The following is an 11,076-nucleotide window of genomic DNA, read 5'->3' on the forward strand; positions in this document are numbered from 1 at the left end:
ATTGGTTTAAACTCGAGAAGAGTTATTTCCTTCGGTCATCTCTGCTTGCCAGTTTGCCTTTTCAGGCTGCAGTCTTGTTCAAGGCATTATATGTCTTGTGATATAATACTCTGGACACTTTCTAAGGAGGGTTGGCAGAGGCAAATGGGGACAGAGGGGTGCCGTGAGGACACACAGATTCCTTCCCCTCAGCATGTGTAATAAGACATAAGGCTGGATGTGATGTGATAACTGTGTAGCAGAGCCTGCCGAGTTTTGAACCCTTTCCCCTCTAAAACATAAGCCCAGATTCAGCAAATTCAGCAGGGAGGATGCAGGCAAGTGGACAAGTTCACCAGATGACTGAAAGCTAGCTGAAACTCTTCAGACTGCAGGTGGTGCTGGTGAAGGAATGAGATCTGATGCACATTCAAACGTGCATTATTTCCTGTGCTTGCTCCCCGATGGTCTTGCATGTGCAATATATATTGGCGAGCATTCAAATATTTAATTTCTCTCCCACTGCAGTCTGATGTGGAATCACCTGCAGGTTTATCCTTTTGAGATCTCTTGATTTCCTTCAGTTCAAACAGCAGAGCACCTGCTTTGAGTGCAGAAGGTCCCAGGTTCAATCCCCAGCAGTTGAGATCCCCGCATTGCAGGGGGTTGGACTAGATGACCCTCAGGGGTCCTTCCAGCTCTACAATTCTGTGATCTTCAAGGAGGACTGGAAATGTGTTGTGTCTGAAACCCTGCCAGTCAGCGTAGATGATACTGATCTAGATAGAATAACTTAATATAAAGCGGACACTTACCTTCTTCCTAAGCACACTTCTTTGACATGGGCTGCAATCCTGCACAAACAATGGGGGTGAGACTCATTTAACTCAATAGGACTTACTTCTGAATAGCTATGCCCCAAACCACATTGTTGTGGCCCAGTCCTATGCATGTTAACTTGGAAAGCCCATTGCACCCAGTGCAGCTTACTCCAAGGGAACAGCGCAAAAGATTGCTGTTCTAATTCTTCTCCACTACAGTCATACAGCTGCTTCAGGTTGCATTTTTTTGGGTTGCAGACCTCCAAAACCCAGAAGTACCAGTACACCGAATCGCAGACGTGGTCAGACATGGGTTGCGAACGCTGCGGGTTGCGAACCTTTAAAACCCTACACGGCCTAGGACCCTCGTACCTACGGGACCGCCTCTCCTGGTATGTCCCACAGAGGAACTTACGATCTTCAAACAAAAACATCTTGGAGGTCCCAGGCCACAGAGAGGTTAGGCTGGCCTCAACCAGAGCCAGGGCTTTTTTGGCTGTGGCTCCAATCTGGTGGAACGCTCTGTCACAAGAGACTAGGGCCCTGCGGGACTTGACATCTTACCGCAGGGCCTGCAAGACAGAGCTGTTCCACCAAGCCTTTGGCCAGGGCACAGCCTGACTCCCCTCCTTTGGCAATCTTCACAGAACTCTAGCCCAATGGTTGCCATCAATTCGATTTGAATTAATTTTATAATGAAATGATTTTAGAATGTTGTATTATTTTATTGTTGTTAGCCGCCCTGAGCCCAGTTTCGGCTGGGGAGGGCAGGATATAAATAAATAAATAAATTATTATTATTATTATTATTATTATTATTATTATTATTATTTGCATCCCACACGGATCATGTTCGCAACCCGAGCGTCCACTGTATTTTCTTAATCATAGCATTTGTATTAAAGCTTTTTTTGGAATGAGCTGGGATGGCCATAGCTCTCTCAAGTATTTGGAGTGCAGATGCATGTCCTGGCTTGAGAATTGGGACCTTATGTTGTCAGGGTGAATCATACTATGGAAAGAAAGTCACGTCCCTTATACCGTTTCCCTCCTATGTGATTGCAAGGAGAAGCCAGCGCTCACCTCTCCACAGGGACAGGAATTTGCTGACTCTGTGACCATCTCCCCCTCTCTCTTTCTTGGGTGACCCTTTCAACTCTGCCTCTTCGCTGCCATCTGCTTGATTTGCTGACAGGCATTTAGCTAAGTCGACTTGATTTACTTGCAGACAAACCTGTGCCGGGGGTAACTTTTCAAGCTGAAGCAGCCATCCTTCTTCTGAGTCATGCTGTGCCGTGCTGCAGCCTGGCCTTCCACCCTTCAGAATTAAAAAAAGGGAAGACAGGCGCCTGACCTGATAGAGCTGATGAGAGAAGAGGCCTGTGGCTCGTGCTGTTAATCTCTGGGAGACGATTGTAGTCTCGGCTAGGGCAGGAGCAAGATTCCTTTTACACTTATTTTAAACGTTATTCACATCTGCTGGTGTGGTCCAGTGCATAGCAAGAAGGCTAGAGGCAGCCAGGCAACATTTTTGCTGCAGGAAATCGATCTGCTCTTTTTGGCTTTCAGCTGCTCCTTTTTACAGTTGCATATGCTCAAAATTAGCTTATTTATTGTTACATTCACAGGTATCATATATTCCTGTGGATGCATATTGCTGCCTGCCACCCCAATCTCTGAGTGGTGTGAGATTCCAGGGGTTCATGTTTCCTTTTGCAAATGAGGCACAGCAGAGACTATGGTCTCTTTACGATAATATTGTTTATGTGCACATATATACAACCTGAGCCTGTGATGGAGGGGTTCACAGCATTAAGGATCTTGTTTCTCCCATAGGTGCAGCCTTGGATTCAAGCAGAAATCAATCATACTCCAACCTTCTTCCTAGCTTGTTGCCAACCTGCAACCTTTCCCCCCTCTAGGTCACATCACAGCCAACTCTAAACATCTGCCTCAAACTCTGGCTTTGTCTTCTAACTAACTTCAAAATGAGGAGAGGTGTCACCCATTTGCCATCTGGCACAGAGCTTTCTCTCTCCTTAGCTTTCTTAATGGGCCATCACCGTTCCTTTGTTTTCTTAATGGCTCACCTCTCACGAGGAAGCTTACTTGGTTTATATTTTAACACTCCAATCCTTGATTAAATTCTAACGCTTACTAGGTCCAGGAATTTAGGGGAGTCTGGCACCCCCAAACTCATAACAATATTTTGGTCATAGTAACACTGTACCATGGAGTTTGTAGTCTTGAGGCTCCACCAACTATTGTGGCAGTCAAGAAAGCCCCCACTTAATGAGCGGCAAATGCCATGAGGATTTTACCAAGTTGTCTACAATGTTGTATAACAGATTTGAGCTTTTTTTTGGGGTGCTGTTGCTGCAGTTCTGGAACACTCCTCCAGGTAGATTTTGTGGGCCCTTCTTTCAAAATTTGCTTTGCATTTTTGTTCTGTAGCAGTCTTTTTCAGTGTTCATTTTGCTGATTGACCTTTGTTGTTTTTACTGATGTTAACTGTACACTGCTTTGGGTGCAGATGCGTAGAAAAGTGGTCTGTAAACAATATGAAATAAGCATAAATGATGGTAGCTATTCAGCAGTAACAGATCCCCTACTTGCAAAGTCAGTTTCAGAAAAGATTTGATGACAACCTTCGTTATTTCCACTCATGGAAAGAGAAGTTAATGGGGAGTGGAGTCATTTTCTGGGTGTGTATATAATAAGCTGAACTCTAATTTAGAGAACTGGATGCACTGTTTGCAGTATTTACCAATGGGTTTACTTAGGCCAAAATTTGTCAATTTTGGTTTCTTCCAGTTTCTTATTTTCCCAGCCTTACTTTTATTTTTCCACCTTTCTACATTACTGCGTGGATTTTTTTACGTCGTGAAAATTCACCAGCATTTTAGTGTGAATTTTCTCCAATATACACATTTTTTTATATAAAAAATGCAGCTTTGCCTAATACAATAATTGTTGCAAACCATTTGACCTAATACAATGCATAAACTGCAAATGCAATGCAGAAATGAGATTAACTGAAAACTGGGAAAAGGAGAAACAGAAAGAAACCCAAACTGACATGTTCATTCCTACTTCCAACCATGACAGTATTAGCTGCTACTGAAAGGGCTTGTCTGCTACCATGACTGAAGATGATGGGGCAACCTGAGTCAAGAGCATCTTAGACGCTTCAGATACACAGTCTACATACAATGGCCTTTAAGTGTCTAGTATAACTGAGCTAAGGAAAATTCAGCATGCCGAAAGGATGACTGGAGTTATTCCTAAGATCTACGTCACTCTTTGCTACTATTTCCCTGGAGGAAAAGCAGTTTGTGTGTTACTTCAGTCATGACCATACCCCCCCCCCCCCAATACGTCTGTTTTAAGTTTCAGATGCAATTATTCCTTTGTCGTTATCTGCCATCTCAGGCTGCAGCCAGCATAAGAAATGTCTGAGTCATGAGGGTTTGGCATAGTTCACCCCCCCTCCACCCCCAGCTTTATGCTGTTGTCAAAAGGAGAGATTGCCCCACGAAGGAAGGTGAATTTCCATTACCATGGAATGACGATGAAGAATGCTTGTGAAGCTTCTTCCATTCCAGTTTTGAATAGCAGTGTGGGTCCCATATTGCCTGAAAAAGTGAATTCAAAGGGAAACAAAATCAGCAGCACACAATTTGCATTCAGATCCTGCAAATGGAGGAGGAGGAGATCTTGTCATGTAGTTATTGCTGCGGCTGCTGTTGCTACCACTAGTTAACAGATCACTTTGCACTACTATTGCTGTGATATAGCAATATTGCTATGATACAGCAATATCAGGCAGGTGGTTCTTGCCTGTTTGAAGGAGGCAGTGATAAGACCACTTCTCAAGAAACCATCCATAGATTCTGAGAACCTAAGTAATTACTGGTCAGCTGCCGAACTCCCTTTTGGGGGTAAGGTACTTGAGTGGGTGGCCATTGACCAGATCCAGGTGCTCTTGGAGGAGACTGATCTTCTAGATCCATTTCAATCGGGGTTTTGGCCTGGCTTTGGCACAGAAACGGTCATGGTCACCTTATACGATGACCTCTGTCAGACGAGAGACAGGGGCAATGTGTCCCTGTTAATCCTCCTTGAACTCTCAGTGGCTTTCAGTACCATCAACAATGGTATACTTCTGGAGCAGCTGTCCGAGTTGGGGGTGAGCAGAACTGTTTTGCAGTGGTTCCGGTTCTACTTGGATGGTTGTCTTCAGTGGGTGATGCTTGGGGAGTGTTTTGGGCCCCATGAGGCTTTCAGTGATGACACACAGCTCTGTTTCTCCTTTACAGTAGACATGTGTAGGGCATTTGGAATGGGTACAGAGGAAGATTTAGGGCAGGGCGACTTGTTCCACCGTGCTGGGCATTGAGCCTAGCGGGGGGCAGCAGGGCATTGCAGCTATGACGTAGTGAATTGAACAGAACAGAAGGTGAGAAGTGGAGTATGTGAGCGGATTTTGGGGCTTGCACAGGGTGCTACTGAAATGTGAAAGACCAAAGTCCATCTGTGATGGGTAGCTCCACCTAGGAGCAGCCACCCCTCCTTCCCTCCCTCCCTGGTCACTCACCTGTTTTTGTCTTTTGCTTCTCCAGGTTATGGACATGCTGCCCCAGGAACAAATGCTGGGAAGGCTTTCTGCATGTGCTACGCTGCCCTGGGCATCCCGTTGACCCTGGTCATGTTCCAGAGCCTTGGCGAACGCATGAACACCTTTGTCAAGTACCTCTTGCAGCGGATGAAAAGGTGCTGCAGGATGAGGAGCACTGATGTCTCCATGGAGAACATGGTGGCTGTCGGATTCTTTTCGTGCATAGGGACCCTCTGCATAGGAGCAGCGGCCTTCTCCCACTGCGAGGAGTGGAGCTTTTTCCAGGCCTTCTACTACTGCTTTATAACATTGACTACAATAGGGTTTGGAGACTACGTGGCCCTTCAGACAAAAGGAGCCCTCCAGAGGAAGCCGCTCTACGTGGCCTTTAGCTTTATGTACATCCTAGTAGGCTTGACAGTCATTGGGGCATTCCTCAATCTGGTTGTTCTCAGGTTGTTCATGAACATCGAGGAAGAGAGGCGGGAGGCTGAGGAACGTGCCTCCCAGGCAGGGAACCGTAACAGCATGATCATCCACATCCAAGAAGATTCCCAGCATGGGCGGCCGAGGTACAAGGCCGAGGTGACGGACCTCCAGTCGGATTGCTCCTGCATGTGCTACAGGTCCCACGAATACACCAGCCGGGTTGTGTCCCACCAAAACTCCTTCAGCTCCAAGTTGAACCTCCAGTACTTTCACTCTATCTCCTACAAGATAGAGGAGATCTCGCCAAGCACATTAAAAAACAGCCTTTTCCCATCTCCTGTAAGCTCCATCTCTCCTGGCTTGAACAGCTTCACAGACAGCCACAGGCTGATGAGACGGCGGAAGTCCATCTGAAGTCCTTTGTCCTTGGGGTTTTTGATCTTTTATTCCTAAGATTGCTTTGTTTGTTTTTTTAAAAAGGAATTCCTCGTGTAAGTCAGAGCGAGGCTAAGATTATTCAAGGAAATCAAGCAAAGGAATAGACATCCTTCCTCTGAGACTCAGCTCTGGAGCAAAGTATGCCTTACATTTATGTCCCCGCCCCTCGGTAGTCTGAAGATTCGAGGTGATGGGAAGTGGGTATCCAAATTCCAAAGTTGCACATATTAGCGGGGAGCTTTCAATGTGCCCTCGGGCACTTTTTGACCTAATGAACTCTTTTCCTTCACAAGCAGGTCACTCTGTGTGTGTGTGTGAGTGAGAGTGAGAGAGCACGAGTGTGCCTGTGTGTGGCGTGTCTGGGTTAGGGTATAGGTGCACACGCACAATTCCACTACCAGTGCCATGTGACTAACAAAGTATATATCAAAGCATCAGGTATTGGTTTTGTTTTCTTTCGATTCTTCCTTTGAAGAACTTGTATTCTGGCCTGCTTTTTGGCTTCCAAAACATGGCAGGGGCTGCGGGAATGGGAAAAAGCTGCTATTCTCTTTTGTTCCGTTTGCTGAGTCAAGCATGCACCATAAACGGTCAATATACCAAGTGTATCATGGTGATTTTTTTATTTTTATTTAATGCTAGATTTTATTAGATGTTTTGTTTCCAGGAAGGTTCAAGGCAGGAAAGAAGGATTGCTTTTGCTTGCCGGATCAAATCCTTACAAACCCCCCCGCAAACATATATTTTTAAAAAAATCTACAGCATGCATTTTATAGAACTGGTATGCATTAAGACAATACAAAAGGAAAACAAAACCCTTGAAAAGATGGGATTAATACTCTAAAGCAAATAATATGGTTTTAAAATCAGTTTCTTTTAATTCTTTGTTATTGTTCCAACTATATGCCACAACACAGAAGGTTTTTCTTTTCTGAGGGGGGAATTGTTGGAACTGAAGAGTATCTATTTTATTATTTCTTATTTATACAGTTTTGTATAAAATTAAATTTTATGTTATCATGTGCTTGTGTGTGTGTGTGAGTGAGAGAGCCTGAATGTGTGTACGTGTGCAGAATCAGATGCATGCATAGGAAATATATTTTGGGGAAGGCTTGGACAAGGATGGTATACAGAGGTGGGTGTATCCCCCCCTTTTTCTTATATATAAAAAACAGGGCATTCCTTGTTTAAATTATTATTATAATAAAAGATCGTCTCTAAATGCTTTTGATTTGTAAATAACGGAAAGCCTTGGTTGGCCTCAGGAAGGATTCAAGAGAGAGTGTCTCATGCTTTGACCTTCTGGGAACGTTTAAACCCTGACAATCTTTTGCTGAGCGAATGTGTTCAATTGAGGCAACTGCGGGTGTCAATACTTGTTCTGCTTTGACCCTTTGGATGATTGCACTGGAATTGAGTTGCTTTAGCAGCCCTTCGAACCATTTTGTTCAAGGAATACAAGATCTAGGAAGCACTGGCTTAATGGTGAAGCGTACTTGCAGTCCAGAAATTCCAAAACAGTTGAAAACAGCTAGGGTTATCTAGAGAAATGGGCTCATTTAGAATGGAAAAGCTTATCTGTGCGCTAAGTACCCCATGACATGAAGAAGCTTGCCTGTTGCTGTCTCTGCAAGAGTCCCTGTTCTGGCTTGGCTTCCTTCCAGCCATTCAACCTCATTTTTGTGGGATGGCAATTCTGCTGTATGTCTGCATTGGGCCTGCGAAGGGATCGTTCACTTGCTCCCAAAGCAACTGTGCTTTTCATCAGCCCAATGGCCATTCTGTGTTTTGTGCCTGTGTTTGAACCATTATGTAACAATCCAGTTTATCCTATCGTATTACATTTCAGCACCAGAGCGAGGGAGGGAGGGATTTAGTTTGCTCAGGGCATGGTTAAAATGTTTTTGACAGAGCAAGCTGCGAAGCAGGGATGAGACATGCCATAATGAAGCAAGGCAAGCAGAAGGCTAATATGATGCTGTGATTTTCTGAGAGTTGCACTGGCCTCAGCAAAAGGCTTTCACAAGGCTTCAGGGTCTGGAGTTTTCTATATTGGTTCATCTTTCTCACTTGGTAAATATAGAGATCTGAAGGCCTAGTATTCATCCCTTCCATTTCTTGTACCCTCTGGCCCAGTGTAAGGGGAAATTGTAAAATTGCAGAACGAGGGGTGAAGGGAAATAAACAATACACTTATGATGACATGTTTATTTTTGAGAATGGGGAAACTACTGTATTTTTCGCTCTATTAGATGCACCAGACCACAAGACGCACCTAGTTTTTGGAGGAGGAAAACAAGGAAAAAAATATTCTGAATCTCAGAAGCCAGAACAGCAAGAGGGAGCGCTGCGCAGTGAAAGCAGCAATCCCTCTTGCTGTTCTGGCTTCTGGGATAGCTGTGCAGCCTGCATTCGCTCCATAAGATGCACACACATTTCCCCTTTTTAGGAGGGAAAAAGTGAGTCTTATAGAGCAAAAAATACGGTATCTCCACTGTACAATATCAGGGCCGAGGAACTGTTGGCCACAGGGACCTTGACATGTAGCCTGCAGACAGCTAGAGTTCAATTATGCTTTAAAAAAGCAGCCTCCATTGGTGTCAGCGGAAGCTGATTTTTAACCCTATTTGCCAGGCAGGAGGGAATTTTGTTTGATGGGAAGGGAGACACAGCTGAGGAGGGAAAAGGTAACCTGTCACTCCCCACCCACACCCCCAAATTACTTCACCACCACACATCTTACAAAACAGCCTGGTGGCTGAGGACCTGTAAGCACATGCAAGAGTTGTTGTTATTTTCTAGGCAGGAAAAGTGCTTTATTCTGGTGAACGTACTTCTGAATTTAAAGCAATTGCTTGCACCTTTTTTTTTTAAAAAAAAAACCAATAATAATTTTTTATTGAGTTTTTAAGTTGGTTATTCATATACATATTCCATTCGTTCTTCAACATGTATTTTCTTATACACAAATATAAACCAAAAATATAATAATTATTCTTCGCATGTGACTTCCCTCCACCTCATTTCGACTCCCTACTTCTTCCTTATCTTTCAACTGTGTTGTTTTTCCTTGAAAGAGTTATTATTATTGAGGCTAAACATTATTAATTTATTTATATACGACTTAATTGCCAAAGTGGCTTGTAAGTGGTTTTAGAAATATAAAACCACTTACAGAATATAAACGCACAGAATGGAGACAAGCAATAAAACAATGCCCCATCAAAACATTAAAATACACATCCCACAATTAAAACGTGCAATAAACAAGCCCTTTGAAACAGCACAACGGTTAAAACAGCAATTAAGATGGGGGGTTTAGGTCAGGAGATCAGGGGGATGTGACAACAAGTGCGTTTGCAAGAGCCCGCGGAATGCCAATGCGGATAGGACCCCTTGCGTTTCAGCAGGGTGAGCATTCCACAATACTGGGGCCACCAGCGCTACCAAGTGTTGCTTATCTGAGGTGAAAATAGCTTTCGTTCCTGCAGGCTCTGCCCTCTGACACACCAGCTTCTTTTCAGTTGTAGCTTAATGCCAACCAGTAGCACCAAAAATGATGCATGAAGTGCAATATTGGCCAGAACGAAGTCATTAACTATAATAATAGTAAACATAATACTGCTACAGTCGTACCTCGGGTTAAATATGCTTCAGGTTGAGCGTTTTTGGGTTGCACTCCACGACGACCCGGAAGTAACGGAATGTGTTACTTCTGGGTTTCGCCGCTCGCGCATGCGCCGACGCTCAAAATGACATCACGCTCATACGCGGAAGCAGCGAATCACGACTTGCGCACATGCAGACGCGGGTTGTGTTTGCTTCAGGATGCAAACGGGACTCCGGAACGGATCCCGTTTGCATCCAGAGGTACCACTGTATTTTAAATTTGATTGAATGAAATATATTTTATTATATTTATTCAACAAGATTTATAAACAGCTTATTTTTTTTAAAAAAACAAACCCCATCTAACTATTTTATGTAAAATAATATAAAACATTCATAAGAAAATAGGAATTCTGTGGTAGACATGTGAAAAATCCCTGCTTGAGTGATGATGTGGCTCTGGCCATGGCGATCACTCAGTTGAGTGCCCTGCCGCTGTGATATCTCTTGTGAATCACCAGTTTTTCTAGGAATGCTTTGTGTTCTTCTAGAAAGAGAGCAAGAGCCACAGGTGCCTATAAGAGGGAACTGGCCTTGCACCTGGCCCAGGCTTCTTGGTTACCTTCTACCAGAATCCCAGGAATGCAGAAAACAACTGATGTTACTTATTTATATTATGTTATTTATAAAATTTCTATACCGCCCTTCATCTGAGAATCACAGGGTAGTATACAATAAAAAAATAAAAAAATGCATAACATAATAACAAGCATGAACAATACCCACCCACAGTTGAAAAGGCCATAGATTGTTTAATCAACCAACGGCTTGGTTGAAGAGGAATGTTTTCACTTGGTGCCTAAAGATATGTAATGAATGCCTCAGGCAAGTCTCCCTGGGGAGAGCATTCCACAAATGAGGAGCCACCAAAGAAGAGACCCATTCTTGTGCTGCCATCCTCCGTACCTCTCACAGAGGCGGCACATGAAGAAGGACCAGAGATTATGATTTCAGGGTCCGGATCAATTGATGTGGGCAGAGGCAGTCCTTGAGGAATTGTGATCCTGAGCTACCTAAGGCTTTATAGGTCAAAACCAGCACTTTGAGTTGGGCTTGGAAACTAATTGGCAGCCAGCCAGCAGTTGGATCAGGGTCACTGTACTATGGTCAAACTGTCTTGCC

At 44.0% G+C, this 11,076-nt stretch overlaps 1 protein-coding gene across 1 annotated transcript in view; it reads left to right on the forward strand.

The window, feature by feature from the left end:
* Positions 1–8,615, forward strand: part of KCNK9 (potassium two pore domain channel subfamily K member 9) — an 89,136-nt gene extending 80,521 nt beyond the window's left edge. Inside the window, exon 2 of the mRNA XM_028736101.2 lies at positions 5,423–8,615. Coding sequence (XP_028591934.1) covers positions 5,423–6,261 — 839 coding nt within the window. The 3' untranslated portion in view covers positions 6,262–8,615. The remainder of the gene's footprint in view (positions 1–5,422) is intronic.
* Positions 8,616–11,076: the final 2,461 nt, after the last annotated feature.

Source organism: Podarcis muralis, chromosome 8 (assembly GCF_964188315.1).
Source record: "Podarcis muralis chromosome 8, rPodMur119.hap1.1, whole genome shotgun sequence".
Lineage (NCBI taxonomy): Eukaryota > Metazoa > Chordata > Lepidosauria > Squamata > Lacertidae > Podarcis > Podarcis muralis.